This window comes from Bombina bombina, chromosome 2 (genome assembly GCF_027579735.1).
Source record: "Bombina bombina isolate aBomBom1 chromosome 2, aBomBom1.pri, whole genome shotgun sequence".
NCBI lineage: Eukaryota > Metazoa > Chordata > Amphibia > Anura > Bombinatoridae > Bombina > Bombina bombina.
In genome coordinates this window covers 1,189,427,091-1,189,449,001 of record NC_069500.1, presented here as the reverse complement: position 1 = coordinate 1,189,449,001, position 21,911 = coordinate 1,189,427,091, and the positions used below count along the sequence as shown (strand labels likewise).

Below are 21,911 nucleotides of genomic sequence, written 5' to 3'. Positions count from 1 at the left end.
ACAGCTGCCTGAAGTACTTTTCTACCAAAAACTGCTTCAGAAGAAGAAAACACATCAAAATGGTAGAATTTAGTAAAAGTATGCAAAGAAGACCAAGTTGCTGCTTTGCAAATCTGATCAACCGAAACTTCATTCCTAAACGCCCAGGAAGTAGAAACTGACCTTGTAGAATGAGCCGTAATCCTTTGAGGTGGAGTTTTACCCGACTCGACATAAGCATGATGAATTAAAGATTTCAACCAAGATGCCAAAGAAATGGCAGAGGCCTTCTGACCTTTCCTAGAACCGGAAAAGATAACAAATAGACTAGAAGTCTTTCGGAAATTCTTAGTAGCTTCAACATAATATTTCAAAGCTCTAACTACATCCAAAGAATGCAATGATTTCTCCTTAGAATTCTTAGGATTAGGACATAATGAAGGAACCACAATTTCACTACTAATGTTGTTAGAATTCACAACCTTAGTTAAAAATTTAAAAGAAGTTCGCAACACCGCCTTATCCTGATGAAAAATCAGAAAAGGAGACTCACAAGAAAGAGCAGATAATTCAGAAACTCTTCTGGCAGAAGAGATGGCCAAAAGGAACAAAACTTTCCAAGAAAGTAATTTAATGTCCAACGAATGCATGGGTTCAAACGGAGGAGCTTGAAGAGCCCCCAAAACCAAATTCAAACTCCAAGGAGGAGAAATTGACTTAATGACAGGTTTTATACGAACCAAAGCTTGTACAAAACAATGAATATCAGGAAGATTAGCAATCTTTCTGTAAAAAAAGAACAGAAAGAGCAGAGATTTGTCCTTTCAAGGAACTTGCAGACAAACCTTTATCCAAACCATCCTGAAGAAACTGTAAAATTCTCGGAATTCTAAAAGAATGCCAGGAAAAATGATGAGAAAGACACCAAGAAATATAAGTCTTCCAGACTCTATAATATATCTCCCTAGATACGGATTTACGAGCCTGTAACATAGTATTAATCACAGAGTCAGAGAAACCTCTTTGACTAAGAATCAAGCGTTCAATCTCCATACCTTTAAATTTAAGGATTTGAGATCCTGATGGAAAAAAAGGACCTTGCAACAGAAGGTCTGGTCTTAACGGAAGAGTCCACGGTTGGCAAGAGGCCATCCGGACAAGATCCGCATACCAAAACCTGTGAGGCCACGCTGGAGCCACCAGCAGAACAAACGAGCATTCCTTCAGAATCTTGGAGATTACTCTTGGAAGAAGAACTAGAGGCGGAAAGATATAGGCAGGATGATACTTCCAAGGAAGTGACAATGCATCCACTGCTTCCGCTTGAGGATCCCTGGATCTGGACAGATACCTGGGAAGTTTCTTGTTTAGATGAGAGGCCATCAGATCTATTTCTAGAAGTCCCCACATATGAACAATCTGAAGAAAAACCTCTGGGTGAAGAGACCATTCGCCCGGATGTAACGTTTGGCGACTGAGATAATCTGCTTCCCAATTGTCTATACCTGGGATATGAACCGCAGAAACTAGACAGGAGCTGGATTCCGCCCATACCAGTATTCGAGATACTTCTTTCATAGCCAGAGGACTGTGAGTCCCTCCTTGATGATTGATGTATGCCACAGTTGTGACATTGTCTGTCTGAAAACAAATGAACGATTCTCTCTTTGGAAGAGGCCATGACTGAAGAGCTCTGACGATTGCACGGAGTTCCAAAATATTGATTGGTAATCTCACCTCCTGAGATTCCCAAACCCCTTGTGCTGTCAGAGACCCCCAAACAGCTCCCCAACCTGTCAGACTTGCATCTGTTGAAATTACAGTCCAGGTCGGAAGAAAAAAAGAAGCCCCCTGAACTAAACAATGGTGATCTGTCCACCACGTTAGAGAGTGTCGTACAATCGGTTTTAAAGATATTAATTGAGATATCTTTGTGTAATCCCTGCACCACTGTTTCAGCATACAGAGCTGAAGAGGTCGCATGTGAAAACGAGCAAAGGGGATCGCGTCCGATGCAGCAGTCATAAGACCTAGAATTTCCATGCATAAGGCTACCGAAGGGAATGATTGTGACTGAAGGTTTCGACAAGCTGAGATCAATTTTAGACGTCTTTTGTCTGTCAGAGACAGAGTCATGGACGCTGAATCTATCTGGAAACTTAAAAAGGTTACCCTTGTCTGAGGAATCAATGAACTTTTCGGTAAATTGATCCTCCAACCATGATCTTGAAGAAACAACACAAGTCGATTCGTATGAGATTCTGCTAAATGTGAAGACTGAGCAAGTACCAAGATATCGTCCAAATAAGGAAATACCACAATACCCTGTTCTCTGATTACAGACAGAAGGGCACCGAGAACCTTTGTAAAAATTCTTGGAGCTGTTGCTAGGCCAAACGGCAGAGCCACAAACTGGTAATGCTTGTCTAGGAAAGAGAATCTCAGAAACTGATAGTGATCTGGATGAATCGGAATATGCAGATATGCATCCTGTAAATCTATTGTGGACATATAATGCCCTTGCTGAACAAAAAGCAGGATAGTCCTTATAGTTACCATTTTGAATGTTGGTATCCTTACATAACGATTCAATATTTTTAGATCCAGAACTGGTCTGAAGGAATTATCCTTCTTTGGTACAATGAAGAGATTTGAATAAAACCCCAGCCCCTGTTCCAGAACTGGAACTGGCATAATTACTCCAGCCAACTCTAGATCTGAAACACATTTCAGAAATGCTTGAGCCTTCGCTGGATTTACTGGGACACGGGAAAGAAAAAATCTCTTTGCAGGAGGCCTTATTTTGAAGCCAATTCTGTACCCTTCTGAAACAATGTTTTGAATCCAAAGATTGTGAATTGAATTGATCCAAATTTCTTTGAAAAATCGTAATCTGCCCCCTACCAGCTGGGCTGGAATGAGGGCCGCACCTTCATGTGGACTTGGGAGCTGACTTTGGTTTTCTAAAAAGCTTGGATTTATTCCAGACTGGAGATGGTTTCCAAACTGACACCGCTCCTGTGGGTGAAGGATCAGGCTTTTGTTCCTTATTGTGACGAAAGGAACGAAAACGATTATTAGACCTAAATTTACCCTTAGATTTTTTATCCTGTGGTAAAAAAGTTCCTTTCCCTCCAGTAACAGTTGAGATAATAGAATCCAACTGTGAACCAAACAATATATTACCTTGGAAAGAAAGGGAAAGCAAAGTTGACTTAGAAGACATATCAGCATTCCAAGTTTTAAGCCATAAAGCTCTTCTAGCTAAAATAGCTAGAGACATATAAATATGAGGATTTATCAGCATCAACCTCTGAAACAGAATCCTCTGAACCAGAGGAACCACTATCAGAATCAGAATGATGATGTTCATTTAAAAATTCATCTGAAAAATGAGAAGTTTTAAAAGACCTTTTACGTTTACTAGAAGGGGGAATAACAGACATAGCCTTCTTAATGGATTTAGAAACAAAATCTCTTATGTTAACAGGAACACTCTGAGTATTAGATGTTGACGGAACCGCAACAGGTAATGTAACATTACTAAAGGAAATATTATCTGCATTAACAAGTTTGTCATGACATTCATTACAAACAACAGCTGGAGGAACAGATACCACAAGTTTACAACAGATACACTTAACTTTGGTAGATCCAGCACCAGGCAGCGTTTTTCCAGAAGTATCTTCTGACTCAGTGTCAATCTGGGACATCTTGCAATATGTAATAGAAAAAACAACATATAAAGCAAAATTGATCAAATTCCTTAAATGACAGTTTCAGGAATGGGAAAAAATGCCAGTGAACAAGCTTCTAGCAACCAGAAGCAATAAATAATGAGACTTAAATAATGTGGAGACAAAAGTGACGCCCATATTTTTTAGCGCCAAAAAAGACGCCCACATTATTTGGCGCCTAAATGCTTTTGGCGCCAAAAATGACGCCACATCCGGAACGCCGACACCTTTGGCGCAAAAAAACGTCAAAAATGACGCAACTTCCGGCGACACGTATGACGCCGGAAACAGAAAAAAAAAATTTGCACCAAGAAAGTCCGCGCCAAGAATGACGCAATAAAATGAAGCATTTTCAGCCCCCGCGAGCCTAACAGCCCACAGGGAAAAAAAAGTCAAATTTTAAGGTAAGAAAAAAATGATTTATTCATATGCATTATCCCAAATATGAAACTGACTGTCTGAAATAAGGAACGTTGAACATCCTGAGTCAAGGCAAATAAATGTTTGAATACATATATTTAGAACTTTATATAAAAGTGCCCAACCATAGCTTAGAGTGTCACAGAAAATAAGACTTACTTACCCCAGGACACTCATCTACATGTAGTAGAAAGCCAAACCAGTACTGAAACGAGAATCAGCAGAGGTAATGGTATATATAAGAGTATATCGTCGATCTGAAAAGGGAGGTAAGAGATGAATCTCTACGACCGATAACAGAGAACCTATGAAATAGACCCCGTAGAAGAAGATCATTGAATTCAAATAGGCAATACTCTCCTCACATCCCTCTGACATTCACTGCACGCTGAGAGGAAAACCGGGCTCCAACCTGCTGCGGAGCGCATATCAACGTAGAATCTAGCACAAACTTACTTCACCACCTCCATAGGAGGCAAAGTTTGTAAAACTGATTTGTGGGTGTGGTGAGGGGTGTATTTATAGGCATTTTGAGGTTTGGGAAACTTTGCCCCTCCTGGTAGGAATGTATATCCCATACGTCACTAGCTCATGGACTCTTGCTAATTACATGAAAGAAAATACCACACTTTGGTACCATTTTAAAAACAAACTCTTGATTGAAGAATATAAACTAACACCTCACTTTACCTCTTCCTATCACTAACACAGGCAAAGAGAATGACTGGGGTGGGAGGGAAGGGAGGAGATATATATATATATATATATATATATATATATATATATATATATATACACAGCTCTGCTGTGGTGCTCTTTGCCTCCTCCTGCTGACCAGGAGGCGAAATCCCACAAGGATGAAATCCGTGGACTCATCGTATCTTGTAAAAGAAAAGGGTGCTAAACTCACCCTCTGTGCTGAAGTAGATTGCTAAACTCAGCGCCTCCAGCCACCCACAGCACAGCGCTCTTCTTCAATGAGGTGAAGTTTCCACCTTTAAACTAATAGACGTGCATGTCAACTGACATCCCAGCATGGTTTAGCGGTGGAAACGGCACCTCATTGGTAAAGAGAGCTGTGCTGTGGGTGGCCGGAGGCGTTGAGTTTAGCAATCTACTTCAGCACAGATAGGGTGAGTTTAGCATCCTTTTTTTTAGTAATGACAGAAACTAGAGTTTATTTTTAGTGATGGTAGATCATAGGGTTTTTTTAAACGCTCGGATTTACCATCACATTAAGTTTATGGTAGATATAAATTGACTCTTCTGCACTAAAGAAAGTATTAGAGCGAAATACCTCCATTTTGAAACTCACAACTTCCAGAAATGTGTTAATTTTTGAAAGTCTATTGTTTCTTTGGAACAATGAAAGGGCTGGAATAGAAGCCTTGATTCTGTTCTTCTAAAGGGACCGGAGTAATCCGTCTCATAGATTCAAGGTCTAATACATATGCCAAGAAAGCTTTGGCATAAAAGGATCCTTTGGAATATAAAACAAGAGGAATATTCCTTGACACGGGCGAGACCAAAAGCCTATTCGGTACCCCTGGGAAATTATGTTCAGTGCCTAAGAGTCATGGGCTGACCTTCTCCAAAGTCTCCTGAAAATGGTTCAATCTGCCCCCCACCATAACTTTGTATAGATTGGGGGCCGCACCTTCAAGCAGATTTGGATGAGGGAGTAGGCTTTTTGCCCTGTTTGGACTAAGACCAGGAGGAGCCAGGCTTCCATGTGGACTTGGAGGTATCTGACTTATGAGATACTGAGTAGGTGGATAGTTGCCTCTTAAGATGATGAAAGGTGTGAAAATATCCAACAGGCTTAAACCTGCACTTCTTCAAGGAAAGCTCCTTCAGAAATAAGATAAGAAATGTTGTCACCACACTGCAGTAGCTGCAGAAATGCATGCTACACTGGCAGCAGGGTGAAACTTATATCCTGCCAACTGGAAGGATCATCTGTGAAGGTTTTTATCAGTGAGTCAGGAAAAAAAAGTTCAACATTATATAACATTTAAATGGAAGCTACTGAAAGTGGATTTTTATTTTGTTATAAAACATTTATTTTTTCACATTTTTCACATTTAAAATTTATGTTTGTTATTATCTGATTATTCTGTTGTAAAATATTTTGAAATGTATAAATTTGAAAATGTTTTTTTTTTTAACCACTCACCTCAACAGTGTCCGCATGATATAATATTAAAAAAGGGATAGGCCCGATCCAGAGCTTGATTAGTGGAAGGGTTCTAAATACTTCTGTATATTCAATAATTTGCTGAAAGAAATCTGTAGGGGGGGAAATGTAAAATGACTTTCAGTTAATCCAACAGTATATCATTTTACAGTAAGAATCTCAGTAATTGGTATGTTAAAAGGGACAGAAAAACATACAATTATGCTTACCTGATAATTTAATTTCCATCTGTGGGAGGAAAGTCCACTGCTTCATTCATAACTTGTGGGAATTAAGAACCTGGCCACCGGGAGGAGGCAAAGACACCCCAGCCAAAGGCCTCCCCCAGTCATTCTGCCAAGGGAACAAGGAACAGTAAAAGAAATATCAGGGTATAAATGGTGCCAGAAAAAAAAATTAAAATTTACGTCCGCCCACCGGAGAAACGTGCGGGAGCAGTGGACTCTTCTCCCACAGATGGAAATTAAATTATCTGGTAAGCATAATTTATGTTTTCCATTTTAATGGGAGGAGAGTCCACTGCTTCATTCATTACTTGTGGGAACAAATACCCAAACTCTAGAAGACACTGAATGAAAAAAAACGTGAGGGTAAAAGGAGGTGGACCCTAAACTGAGGGCACTAAAAAGCTGAAGCAAAAACATAAAATTTGTAAAATTTTGCAAAAGTATGCAAGGAAGACCAAGTCGCCGCCTTACAAATCTGATTCATAGAAGCCTCTTTCTTAAAGACCCAAGAAGAGGCCACAGCCCTAGTACAGTGAGCCGTAATCCTCTGAGAAGGCTTATGTCCAGCTGTCTCATAGGCCAGACAGATAATGCTCCTTAACCAAAAAGGCAGTGAAGTGGAAGAGGCCCTCTGCCTCTTGTGCTTCCCTGAATACACAACAAATAAAGACGAAGTCTGTCTGAATTGCTTCGTGGCCTGTAGATAAAACTTCAAGGCCCGAACCACATCCAAAATGATGAAGCATCCTTTCCTTAGACGAAGAAGGATTAGGACACAAGGAAGGAACTACTATTTCCCAATTGATGTTACGATTCAACACGACTTTGGGAAGAAAACCCAATCCAGTGCGAAGAACAGCCTTATAAGCATGAAAAACCAGGTAAGTAGGATCACATTGCAAGGCTGCTAGCTCAGACTCTTGAGCCGATGTAATAGCCAGTAGTAATAGGACTTTCCAGGAAAGAAGTTTAATGTCAAGCGCATGCATAGGCTCAATCGGAGGAGCAGAATTTCGAAACACAGGTCTGATCCTAGACAGAGCCTGAACAAAAGACTGAATATCAGGAAGCTCCGCTAGCTTCTTGTGCAACAGTACAAATAAGGCCAAAATCTGACCCTTTAAGAAACTGTCCGCAAGACACTTATCCAGTCCATCCTGGAGAAAGGCCAGAATCCTTGATACCCTAACCTTGTGTCAGGGGTAGCCACGTTCCTCACACCAGGACAAGTAGGTCCTCCACACCTTATGATAGATGCGCCGAGTGACGGCTTCCTGGCCTGAATGAGAGTATAAATCACTCTCTCCGAAAATCCTCTCTTGGCTAAGACTAGGAGTTCAATCTCCACGCAGTCAGCCTCAGAGAATTGAGATTTTGGTGCAGAAATGGACCCTAAACCAGCAGATCTCTGTGACAGGGTAACCTCCATGGAGGAGATGATGACATCCCCACTAGATCCGCAAACCACGTCCTTCGAGGCCACAACGGAGCGATCAGAATAGCCAAAGCTTGCTCCTGCTTGATACGGGCCACTACATTAGGTAGAAGTGGCAACGGTGGGAAAATGTAAAGTAGGTTGAACTCTGAGGGCACCGCTAAGGCATCTATCAGCTCTGCCTGGGGATCCCTGAACCGCGACCCATATCTGGGTAGCTGGAAGTTGAGTCTGTACACCATGAGGTCTATCTCCGACGAACACCTAGGAATGGAGAGAACATTCCCCTGGATGAAAAGATTGTCTGCTGAGAAAATCCACTTCCCAGTTGTCCACACCCGGAATGTGGATCCCCGAGAGCCAACAATTGTGGTTCTCTGCCCACTCCAGAATCCAAGATACTTCCCTCATGGCTAGGGAGCTTCTTGTTCCCCCCCTGATGGTTTATGCAAGCCACCAAGGTAATGTTGTCCGACTGGAACCTGATGAATCAGGACGGACCAAGCCCTCAGAGCGTTGAATATCAAACGGAGTTCCAGAATATTTATTGGTAGACTTAACTCCTCTCGAGTCCACCTGCCATGTGTCTTTCTGGCACCCCAAACAGCTCCCCATCCTGATAGACTTGCGTCCAAGGTCACAATCTCCCAGGATGGTCGCAGGAAGGATGTTCCCTGGGATAGCTGTCCCGGTTAGATCCACCAAGTGAGGGATTCCTTTGTTCATAATGTCCAGAGATATCTGTTGAGATAGATCTGATTGATCGCCGTTCCACTGTTTCAACATGCATAACTGAAGAGGTCTGAGATGGAACCTGGTGAATGGAATGATATCTATGCTGGATACCATGAGCCCAATCACCTTCATACACCTGGCCACAGATTTCCTTGAGGAGGACTGAAGAGCAAGACAGTTGGACGCAATCTTGGAACATCTCTGATCTGTCGAGAATATCTTCATGGAAACAGAATCTGTTATGGTACCCAGAATTTCCACCCTGTTGCTGGGAACCAGAGAGTTCTTTCTTTCGTTGATCTTCCATCCATGGGATCGAAGGAGAAGAAGAAGAGCCCTTGTGTGATCCTCCACAAGACTGCAGGATGGAGACTGGACCAGGATATTGTCTAAATAAGGGGCCACTGCAATACCTCTGGCTTTCGCAACCGAGAGCAGCGCTCCCAGAACCTTCGTAAAGACTCTTGGGGCAGTCGCCAGACTGAACGGTAGGGCCACAAACTGGTAGTGTTGGTCCAAAAATGTGAATCTTAGGAACTTGAAGTGGTCCTTGTGGATTGGTACATGAAGGTAAGCATCCTTAAAATATATTGTCGTCATAAACTGTCCCTCCTGAACTAGGAGCAGAATCGATCTGATCGTCTCCATTTTGAACGATGGGACTGACCGAAAACTTGTTTAGGCACTTTAGGTCCAGAATTGGGCGAAACGTGTCTTTCTTCTTTGGGACCACAAAAAGGTTTAAATAATACCCCAGACCTCTTTCTGCTAGAGGGACGGGGGTGATAACTCCGAGAGAGGAGAGATGTCTCACGCAACTTAGGAAGGCGTCTCTCTTCTCTGGATAGATTTGACAGGAGGAATCTGCCTCTGGGTGGATGTGTCTTGAATCCTATCCTGTAGCCCTGGGCTATGACCTCCAGAACCCAGGCCTCCGCAAAAAGAAATAGTCTGCCCCCTATGCGATCCAGAGATGGATTGAGGGCCGCCCCTTCTGTCTCGGCAGGCTTCTTACTCTGCTTGGTCTTGTCAAATGAACAAATGAGCTACCCTTAAGGTCTTAATTTGTTCCTGTATCTCCTCGAGGGGAGTCTCCACCTTGACCATAGCTGACAGAGCGTCACACCAATAGGTAACCTCTCCAGCTACCGCAGCGACTGCCGCTGCTGGTTGAAAAACGAACCCCGTGAGTTGGAACATCTTCCTTAACATGGACTCCATTTTTTTGTCCATGGACTCCTTCAACGAAGCGCCATCTTCGAGCGGAATAGTAGTTCGCTTAGTGAGAGTGGAAATAGCACCATCCAGCTTAGGAATGCCCCCCCCCCCCACAGCTCCAGAACGGGGAACAGCTTTTTAAAGGAAGAAGAGGTGGAAAATGATGAGCCAAGTTTCTCCCACTCATTCTTAATAATGTTAGCCATCTTAATGGGAACTGGGAAGGTCTGTGGTACCACCTTGTCCTCGTAAACCTATCTAGTTTAGGGATTAAAGGTTCCTCTGGCAATTTCGGTTCCGGAACCTCTAACATAGCTAGCACCTCTTAGCAGGAAGCGCAAATGCTCCATCTTAAACTTAAAATCTGGCTCCTCCGAAGACGGAGGCCTAGATGCCGCCGATTCCGACCCTGAAGGAGCATCCTCCGAAAAGTCAGTCGCCTTCATCAGCGGATTATCTGTCAGATACATCCAGTGGAGTCAATGACCCCTGGGACGGATAGCTATGATTCACCAGGCATTGACGGCTGCAGATACCGCCGTCTAACTACTCAGCAAAATCTGGCAGCCAAAAGGCCCCTCCCGCGAGAGGATTAGGATTGGCCTAGGGAGCTGCATGTGCAATCGGAGATGAATGTAGGGAACGCACCTCGAGGGATGGAGAATCCTCAGAGGTGGACGGCTCAGTTGTGTTAAATACCTTATTCTTTTTAGGTATTGCAACCTTATCAAAGCATGTGGAACAGAATTGAGCAGGCGGATCAACCCGGAACCTCCTCACAATAGACACAGTTGTTAGGTTTAATTAAAGAGGGAGTACCCTCTAACATATCAGAGTCCTCGATAGCTTGTGCCTTTATTACGGACAAGATATAAACTAAATGGCACCTTTATATCCCAATGGCCGGGGCGTTCACCACCTCCTATGACCCGGACAACAGAGAAAACGCTTTGTCTCCTGCAACCACCGGTCGAGAAGAGGAAGTTGAAGAGGCCACACCCGGTCACATGGAGTGCCATGCAGGAACCGCCCCTGCACTAAAGAGAAAATGCTGCAAAAAAATGCTGCGCTAATATCTCCACTAGGTAGAGTCTCATTTCACACATGTCGCAGCATAAACACAATCAACAGTAGACAGCATTGTGTACAAATCCCCCCCCCTGTTCAATAACCTCCATTCCTGGGGTATTAACCCTTGATTCTATACAGATAAGAGGAGACGCACTGTGATCCTGTCTTCTTACATTATCATATGTACATAATTAAACTATCTTACCAGAATCTACGCCGTGGAACAGGAACACGGCCTTTTAAGTGTGACAGGTTAGTAGCGGCGCTCCTGATATGGACTTGAGAGCAGAAAGCAGGCAGCGAAACTCGTCAACGCCGATTGCTTATGGAGCTGTTAATATGAGTCAGAATGGTTTCGCAGAAAGACTCTCCCTGCATCTCCGGACTCTAACTTTCACCCATGCTCTCACTGAGAGGCTAACAGGACTACTTAAAACTCCAATCCCATTGCAAAGAGTACTACCCTCCATAAGAGACTACTCCTCATTTTCGACACTTCACTGCCAACCTCCTGTGACGAAAGGCAAAGAATGACTGGGGGATGAGGGGAGTGGGGGAGGTATTTAAGACTTTGGCTGGGGTGTCTTTGCCTCCTCCTGGTGGCCAGGTTCAAGTAATGAATGAAGCAGTGGACTCTCCTCCCATTAAGATGGAAACACAGATTTTTTTCTCTCATGATTCAAATAGAGCATACAATTTTAAACAACTTTCCATATTACATGTGCAGCCACAAATCAGCAAATAGCATCCAGGTGCTGAGCTCACCTAGCTTTGCTTTTCAACAAAGGATATTAAATAATGAAGCACATTAGATAATAGAAGTAAATTTGAAAGTTGTTTAAAAAAAATTGTATGCTCTATCTGAATCATGAAAGACAAAATGTGGTTTTTTTTTGTCCCTTTAAGAACATAAAAACAAAATGTATTCTTACCCGATAAATTATTTTCTTTCGGAATGATGATGGCCCACAGTCCTCCATAACATATAAGATATATTTCCCGCCACTAGGAGGAAGTCAAGAACCCATACAAGAGCTTTAAAACCCTCCCACCTCTCTCTCATTTTACGTATAGCCGAGTAGAGAATAGAAAAGAAAGGTAGGAAATCCAAAGCAGGGTCTATAGAGGTGTCATTAGAACCGTCGCCAATAAAGCGGGCAGGGCCTGTAGACCATCATCATTCCGAAAGAAAATAATTTATCAGGCAAGCATAAATTTTGTTTTCTTTCTTAAAATGATGATGGTCCACAGTCCTCCCTAACATATGGTATTAATGCCCAAACCGATGGTCTATGTTACGGATAGGGTGGGAAAATACTTACGCTGACAGTTATTATTTAGCCGACACCACAGCCTGAAGGTTTTCTTACAAAAAGCTGCTTGCGAAGAAGCAAAGATATCAAAACCTTTAACATTTTGAAAAATATGTAAGGAGGGCCATGTGGAAGCTTTGCAAACCTGCTCCAAAGAAGCATCATTCTTAAAGGCCCATGATGTTGCCACTACTCTGGTAGCAAAAGCTGTAATATGTTTAGGGGGCGACTTAACCGCAACCAAGAAAGCCTTTTGAATCACAAGTCTAAGCCAAGATGCCAATGCAACCTTAGTAGCTTTCTGTCTTTTACAATTCCCAGAGTAAAGAACAAACAAACTAGAAGTTTTTCTAAACTCTTCAGTCGCTTGGAGATAGAACTTCAGAGCTCTAACTACATCCAGATTAGATAACAATATTTCCTTAGAGTTAGCAGGGTCTGGACAAAGAGAAGGAACAACAATTTCTTGATTGATGTTATCAGTTGAAACCACCTTTGGAAGAAAATCATATTTAGTACGCAGTACAGCCTTATCCTTGTGAAAAATTAAAAATGGAGGATCACAGGATAACGCAGACAACTCAGAAACTCTTCCGGCAGAAGAGATAGCTAATAAGAAAAACACCTTCCAAAACAACAGCTTAAAGGACACTAAACCCAATTCTTTCTTTAATGATTCGAATAGAACATGCAATTTTAAGCAAATTTCTCATTTACTCCTATTATCAATTTTTCTTCGTCCTCTTGCTATCTTTATTTAAAAAGCAGGAATGTCAGCTTCTGCAATTGTTGATACTCTCACTGAGAGAATGAAGAATCTGGAAGATACACTCACCAAAACTATTCATGGATCTGTATCTGAATTGCAAAGAGATATTGGAGCTATTAGCGAACGCACTGAAGCTTTAGAACGTAAACAGGAGGACTTCGCTGTAGAACAAGCTAACTTGATCGCATATTCACAGAATATAGTGGATCATGTAGATGTTATTGAAGCCAAGGTTGCTGACCTGGAAGACCACTCGAGGCGGAACAATCTTAGGTTCCGGGGCATCTCAGAAGATGTGTCCCCAAGCGAACTGGGAGAATTTGTACTGGAGTACTGTAAACATCTCAAGCCAAGCACTAATACATCGGAATCACTAATTGACAGGGTACACAGACTTCCAAGAGGCAGAAATGTCTCAGCTGAAAAACCATGTGATTTTATTGCCCGGTTCCACTATTTCACGTACAAAGAACAAATACTTAAGGCAGCCTTCAACACCTCTTCCTTGCCGGAAGGAGTCAAACATATCCAGGTATTTCCAGATTTATCTCAATACACTATTAAAAAGAGGAGCACTTTCAGAGAAATTACAACTATGCTTCGGAAAAAAAGGAGTCAAATATAGATGGGGATACCCAACTAAACTTTTTATTCATAAAGATGGCTCTCTAATTCCACTTGAGGACCCCTCCAGAGGAAAGGAACTTTTAGACAGATGGTTTCCAGACACCCCCCCCCAGGCTTTTCAATTCTGCACAGACTCCACTACTGGAAACCCAAGGAGCCTCATCTTCAACCCAATATAGAGCTGAGAGACTCAGCCCCACGGCTAAAGAATGGGACCCTCTTCCACAGAGACTGCAAGCCCCAAACCCTAAACGCCACAATCTGGACCTCTAAACTTATTTGTTTTAGGGTTCTGAGCTTACAAGTTATGCAGTGGAACACAGGAAGACTGCAGATCAGTAATGTATATGTTTTCCTTATTTCAATGTTTTTCCTATTTGTTGATGCAAGGTTACCTGTTACACCACATCAGTTTAAAAGTTTTTAGGGAGGATCTCCTATGGGTTTTACTTCCTCAAGTTGTCCGGAATGACCTTAATTGCACCTCTAGTTTAATGGAGGTGGATATGTTACTAGAAATAAACCATATTAAGGCCATTGACCAATGATATATAGCTTTTCTTTGTTCAAAAGGTTATTGCAACTTGGTACTTATACGTACATATATCACAGCATTGATCTACATTCTTATGGTAGGTCTTATGTAGACTCCATCCCCTCAATATCACCGAAATGACCCCAATAGAATCTTTTGCCTCGCAAAAGTAAATGCATTGCCAAAAATAGACAGGCCTTTGGGCAGCAGCGTACATTTCTCCCTTAGGGGGATATATTATTGGTAATAGACAACATTAAGACCTCTGATCGATAACTAGTACTCCTTCCTTAGTCAAACGTCTATACCTACCTGTTATACATTTTCATACACACCATGGAAACTGTCAACAAATTGATAGAGAATCTCATAGGGATCCTACCCTTTTATTACTATTACCATTACCGAAAAGTCTTTAATCAAACCTTTGGGTCAATAAATGTGGATACACTTCTAGAAGCAAGCAATGATACGATCACTGCTCATTAATGTATACTGTGTTGACTGCTAAGTATTATCTAGATCATGTGTGTTTTTTATCTGTTAATGTCAGACTACCTGTTCTTCCTTGTTCAAAAGTTTATCTGCATATGTTGTTTATGTCTACACATATCATCACGTTGATCTACAACCTAAGGGCGGGTCTCGTGTAAACCACACCCCCTTACTATAATCTAAAAGACCCCAATAGGACTCCCAGTCCAGATAGTATCAAGACATCTGTCCAACAACTGATACTCCCTCCTCCTTAAACTAATGCAAGTTGCTAATTGATATCTAGGTTGGTACGTACTTAAATTTCCTAGGATGTGAGAGTGGGTGTCAAATTGAATATCATTATGACCATAATGACCCCTACAAACCTTATTATTTATTAAAGGATTACATATTACTAGACGCAGTTCAGATATTTGCTCAGCTATTTTTTCCCTCCCCTCCCTCATAATGGTCTGTGGTACTCTCAAGTTGAGGATATGACCAGAGACATTGATCTAGTAACCAAGGCCTCAAACTATACCTCTGACATTAGTCAATGTGACTATCTTCTTTCTAGACCCCATATGACACCGATGTGTTCCCATATGACACCGATGTGTTCCTTATCATTATAATCATTTCATCATGCCCCCCAGGGGATTGGCCCCCATCATACCATTCTACTTTATATTATATATTACTACTCTATATTATTACTATTATTTATAGTGATTCTTATAATATTACACTACTTTATATTATAGCCGGAGTTCCCAAATAACTCAGGTTTCATTTTTACCATATTCTAACACCCTGCCCCGTCCCAACATTAAAGGTACTTCACTAGTATAATACCAGGTTAAGGTGGATCTATTTTCTTAGAACTCCGCCCCCCTAACCCCCAATTTCTAATTTCCAATCTCCAGTTCCCACTCCCCATCCCTTATCCCCTCCCTTCCTTCCTTAACCCCTCCCCTTCCTTACCCTTTCATTCAACTATTATATATTGATCATTTTGCAAACAATAAATAAATCCTACCCACCTCGATACCCCTTTGAGCTTACACCGTAAGCAAAGGAAATTACATCCTATAGTTGATACATCTCAGTACTATTTTTCATGTAAGTCATTACATTGTTTTGCTTGTTTTCCTATATTCAGTGTCTAATCTGACTATATACTGGTTATATGACTCATGTTGAAGTAATTGGTCACTAAATCTTTTTGTTTTGTTTTTTTGAGTTGCTTGGCTGAGTGGCTACTACACTATAAATTACATTTTTCCTATCCCAGCTGACCTTCTCTACCTTTTTTTTTTTTTTTTAAAAACAATGATTTTCCCCTATATTCATACATCATCCTATATAGGCAAAAGTAGAGGAGTCGCAATCCTAATCAATAGAAATCTCTCCTAAAAGTGCCTACACACAGAACAGGATCCAGAGGGACGATATGTCATGATAGTGTGCCAGTTGAATAATCGCACATACACTCTAGTCAATCTATATGCTCCCAACCAGGGACAGTTGAAATTTCTGAGAAAGACCTTAGCCCTAGTTGATCAAATTAAACAAGGTACAGTCCTTATTGGAGGGGATTTTAACCTAGTATGGGAACCAGAACTAGATAAGAAGTTTCCAGGAACAGAAGTCAGAGATACACATAACAATTCATCTGCCCCAAGGTTCCAAGATTTGATATACCAATACCAGATCTTTGACATCTAGCGCTCCTTAAACCCATCTACAAGAGACTATTCCTATCTATCCCCGACACACAGATCATATTCCAGGATAGACTACTTCTTCACAGATTCTTGGACTTTAAATGAAGTCCGCACAGCTTATACATCCCCATGTCCGTGGTCAGACCATGACTCAGTAACTTTTACAATGCCAAGTAATACCTTCCTGACGTCTAGATCGAGCTGGAAATTTCCACAATTTATGTGAACGGACCCCCTATTTCTAGGGTCACTTCAAGAAATGACAACAGATTTTTTCAGACACAATTCGGTAGATGACACCTCTCAACAAACCAGATGGGGGGCATTTAAGGCATGAATCAGGGGGTTTTGTATTAGCAAAATAGCTAAAGCTAAAAAAGACAAAGGAGGGCCCCTAGGAAAATTGATGTGCGACCTACAGACAGCAGATAGATTGAACAAAATCAGTCCCACCCCCGCCCTCTCAAATGAAATTCTACGACTTAAATCCCTCATAAGGGAGAGAGAAACGGAAAGAATTCAGGAAGCAACCATGCGGTTTAGACAACTGATGTAGTCCAAAAGTAGCAAAGCTGACTCGCTTTTAGCGAAAAAGCTACGGCAGCGGGCAGCTGCAGCACGCATCCCTTTCCTATCTCATGAGGGTCAAACTGCATATACTCCAGCTGATATAGGTAATATGTTTGCACAATTTTACTCAAAATTATACAATATAAAGGATCATGAATGCCCGGTCGCAGCACCCATACAGGATATCTCAGAGTTTTTGGAAACTCTAAAACTACCATTATTGAAGGAGGCAGATGCGGAGACCCTGCTGCATCCGTTTTCGTCTAGAGAGATCGAAAATGTGTTAAAACAGTTGCAGAATAATAAAGCCCCAGGCCCTGATGGGTTTACGGGAACATTTTACAAGAAATTAAAACCGCAGCTCCTAGAAATCCTAAAAGGCCTTTTTAATGAAATCAGGGAGTCGGGTGTAATACGAAAGGAATTTTTAGAGGCAACGATTATTCCCATTCCTTAACCAGGGAAAGATCAGACAATATGTGGTAATTACCGCCCTATCTCACTTATTAACTTGGACACCAAGATATACTCAAAGCTAATAGCCAATAGAATCATCCACTTACTCCGTTCCATATTACATCATGACCAGGTTGGATTTACGTTAGGCAGACAAGGTCCGGACAACACGAGGCGATTGATTTCGGTGTTTACTACGGCTAATAGACTAGACATACCGATGGTGGCCCTGTCGTTAGACGCCGAAAAGGCCTTCGACAGGGTCAGATGGGAATATATTTGGGAGGTGCTTCGAGCTTTTGGATTCCCAGAACCCTTCAACATCGCAGTTAAGACTTTATACTCCACTACGTATGCGAAAGTGAAGGGGATGGGATTCTGCTCTTCCGAGTTTGCTATTAGCAATGGAACCAGGCAGGGATGCCCTCTCTCTCCGCTCATCTTCGCGTTGGCAATGGAACCATTTGCCCAGAGAATTAGACAATCTAACCTGATAGTAGGGGTGCCGATTATATCCCCTCCAGAAAAGATTGTTCTTTTTGCTGATGACGTGACCCTGCTGCTAACGAAGCCACTGTCCTCCATGCCCGCAGTCTGATGTGATTCACCACTTTGGTAAACTTAGCTACTATAAAATCAACTTTACTAAGACTGAGGCATTCCCCATCCGGATAGACCAGCCTACTTTGTCATCCCTGCAATCCCTATATTCATTTTCTTGGCCTAAGGAAAACTTGAAACATCTAGGTATCCTCTTAAGTGCAGATCCTGAGCAGATAATCCACGATAATTACAGTATATTATTTCGTAATCTCCAGGTTTTAATAGAGGAAAAAAGGTCAGACAGACCAACCAGAGCCCCACCAAAAAAAGAATGAGAACTATGAGAAACAGCCTCTCAAGCCCCCACAACACCGGCAGCAAGGCAACTAACGTGTAACCACCATGTGCCGAGCAAAGTTCCGCAAAATGCAGAGACCAGAAAGGGAAAGGTCAAACAGGCTAGAGTCAAATCTTAGACCGAATGAGGACAATAGGGCAACTAACCCCTAAGAAAGGAAGGCCCAGAAACCCAACCTCACCACAGGTACCCAATCTGCCAAAAATACCAAGCTCCCCAAGAACAATGGAACCCATCCTAACCCAACCCCTAACACCCAAGGGGATAACAGGGACAAGAAGAGATAGCCAGAACTTGGACTGACAGAACCCTAGACTCCCCTCCCAAACCTACGATGAGCTCCGAGAAGAAGGGGTCAGATTCCACTAGTCAGAACCCAAGGCCACACACCCCAAACAAGACCAACAAGCTGGCAGATTAACTCAACAAGGACAAGGAAGACCTCTAACAGCAAGCACAGAAGGACACAGGATATATACTGCGATAAAACACGCAGCCCGAGTCCAAGACAAAAAACCCCGGACCAGCAGTCATGAGGCACGGGATTCCGAGGGCCGAGCTCACTTTGGTTCCCGACCCCTAAGGGGCGGCAGAAACAACCCCGAAGAACAACAGGTGAGCTGCAACCCAAGATCCCATCAGAGCATCTAAAGCTCCCCGAAGCAGAGGTAGAAGTAGCCACCTCAGCATGACCCTACCTATACTAGCCACCCAACGGCACCTAGTATGGAGAAGAACCACCAAGGGCAGCCCAAAATTCCAGAACCGCACACAGCAGCAAGGACCTCACCCCTCAGGCCGGGGATGCGAAGGGATGTGGTGGAACTCCAATGGCCCATGTCCCTGGAGCAGACTGACACGGCCAGCCCAAGCACTCCTGACATCCAGACCCAAAGGTCACGATGTAAGTGTAGTTTACAAAAACAGACAACGAAAACAAGTGAACCAGTAGGTCCCAACGGACCAGCCAGACGCAACATGCATCTCTAACAATTAACAGTGCACACACCAACTCCGGATGAATCCGGTAACGACTTCCGTGGAAGAACTAAATCCAAGCAATCCCAGAATTCCCGTAGGAAAAAAATATAAAGTAAATAAATCCGACTTGGATAAAACAAACAAGGGCACCCGAAGGCATCCACCCAGAAGTAACTATGTCTCTGCAGGACCTGCCAAACAGAGACCGGAACCCTCAGAAAAAGAGGCTGGGAAAGCTCATAATAGGACCGACCGGAGATAAAATTAACTCCATCTATTCCGAAGAACCGTGCGAGAACTGAGAAGTCCCCAGATGAAACTGGAGAGGATCCCCCAACAAATCAAAAAGACGTCGTAGTAGGACACGCAGCCGCACAATCCTAGAACAAAAAGCACAACATGGGGGAACAATCACCCCCGGGGGAATATTAAAGTGCCGTTCACAATCTGAACACCCGGGATAGGCAGGCAGGCACATAATTGCAAGGAAACCTCGGGATCTTGCAGATGAATCAGCGCCAGTAAAATATTAAAATGAAAATGTCCCGTCATCTCCGGGAGAAACAATCCATCCTGCGCGGAGGAGACAAAGTCAGGGTCACCTGCGAAAGCAAAAAGGAGTGTGCGATTGGGAAGGCGCCTCCTGAAGAACAGAGCCCCCGCAGGCCGATGGCTCAGCAGATCCAAAGTACCCCAAGCCCGAGGGACCTGGCAAACTATGCGGGCACAAGAGACAAGAGTGGTAGACTTGCGACAACGGGGCCAAACGACAGTTCTCGTCCGAGGACTACTCATCATCTGATAAGACAATAGTCCCGACATTAGAATCTTCCATGGCTAGGACTAATATAAACGCCAATATTGGAAAACAAAACGACTGGCACCTGACACACAATGGCTGGGGCACTCACCACCTCCTATGACCAGACATCAGCGGAGCAAACTCTTTTCCTCCGTCGCCACTCGGTCAGGAATGTACACACATACCCAATGCAGGTTGAATCACATAAGAAAAATAAGAGACCCCTTCCCCGTTCACCAAACCACCCTAAGGAGGAATTATCCCTTGATTCCAAGAACTGTACTGAAGGTGTCTTAGCGAGGCCCATACTATACTGTCATAACAAATCACATTAGACAATGTAATAAAATGAAACGATCTTACCGGAATCTACGCGGCCCTTCAAGTGTGACGAATAGTGGCAGCGCCTCCGTCATGGACTCGAGAGAAGACAGCAGGTAGCGAAGCAAAGTTTGACAACGCCAAGTGCTGAAAGGAGCTGTTATAACGAGTCGGGATGGTGTCGTAGGGGAAGCTCCCACTGCATCTCCGGACTCTAACTTTTGCCCAGGCCCTCCACGAGAGGCTAACAGGACTGTCCCATGTCGAAGGGTAGCACCCTCCATAAGAGAGACATATTAAAATTAAATAAAAGTAGAACAAAATGGGAAAAAATAAAATAAAACAAACTTCTGACACTTCTCTGCCAACTTCCTGGGACGAAAGGCAAACAATGACTGGGGGATAGGGGAAGTGGGAGGAGTATTTAAGCCTTTGACTGGTGGGTCTTTGCCTCCTCCTGGTGGCCAGGTTCTTATTTCCCATAAGTAATGAATGCGGCTGTGGACTCTTTCCCATTAGGAAGAAAATTTAAGTTATTAACAGGCTTGATTTCAGCAGTTTTTTCTTCAGAAAGGTCTAAACTCTTTAATAACTTCTGCAATAAATTGCAGATATGCTCCACCATAAATCTAAAGGCATTGTCATATTTAGGATCAGGCACAGGCTCCTGCTCATCTGATGACACTTCCCCATCAGAAATAGATATATTTGCATCCTCAGAGTCAGAGCTCTGCAAGATAGCAGGGATTTGGGGTTGAAGAATTCCCAGATGCATGCTTACTTGGTTTGTCAATTGCCGCCAAACAATCTGTCACAATTTTATACATTCTGCTTTTAAATTCAGGAGTAAAATCATTAGAATTTCAGCGACAGACACATTTTGGGCAAATTTCCCTTTGATAAGTGGAAGGTTGTATTTGGTTTGCATGCAAAATTTGAGGTACACAATTCTCACAGATTTGGTTGACATGGCATACTCTAACAGATTTGCAAAATAAACAAAATATATGTTGCTAGAGGGATATTAGAAACTGACTACTCTAAAGAAATATCAGTGGAGACAGAAAGTTTGTTCCATATTTGTACTTCTATAACAGACACCTTATATAATAAACAGTACAGAGAAAACCTGGTAGAGAGAACTCTACATTATAATAATACTCCCTCAGGCAATGGTACAATCTCCCAATGCAAAGTTGAACCGTTTGGGACATGATATGAAGAAAAAATTGTGTTATAAGGGGTGCAGGTTAAGTCCCCTGGCTATGCCGTACCTGTGTCACAGTACCTTCAAATAGCCACTAGGCTGTGTCAAGGCACTACCTTGCGCAGCACCTCTCCAATGGCTTACAAGGCATGTCATCTAGGTCAATGCAGTGGCAGCAGTATCCAGTAGAGAGCCGATCCAGTGCA

At 42.7% G+C, this 21,911-nt stretch overlaps 1 protein-coding gene across 1 annotated transcript in view; it reads right to left on the bottom strand.

Annotated features, from left to right (window-relative positions):
- LOC128647472 (cytochrome P450 4V2) overlaps positions 1–21,911 on the bottom strand; it is a 469,121-nt gene that overhangs the window by 397,175 nt on the left and 50,035 nt on the right. Inside the window, exon 2 of the mRNA XM_053700256.1 lies at positions 6,313–6,425. Within this exon, the coding sequence (XP_053556231.1) occupies positions 6,313–6,425 (113 nt within the window). The remainder of the gene's footprint in view (positions 1–6,312; positions 6,426–21,911) is intronic.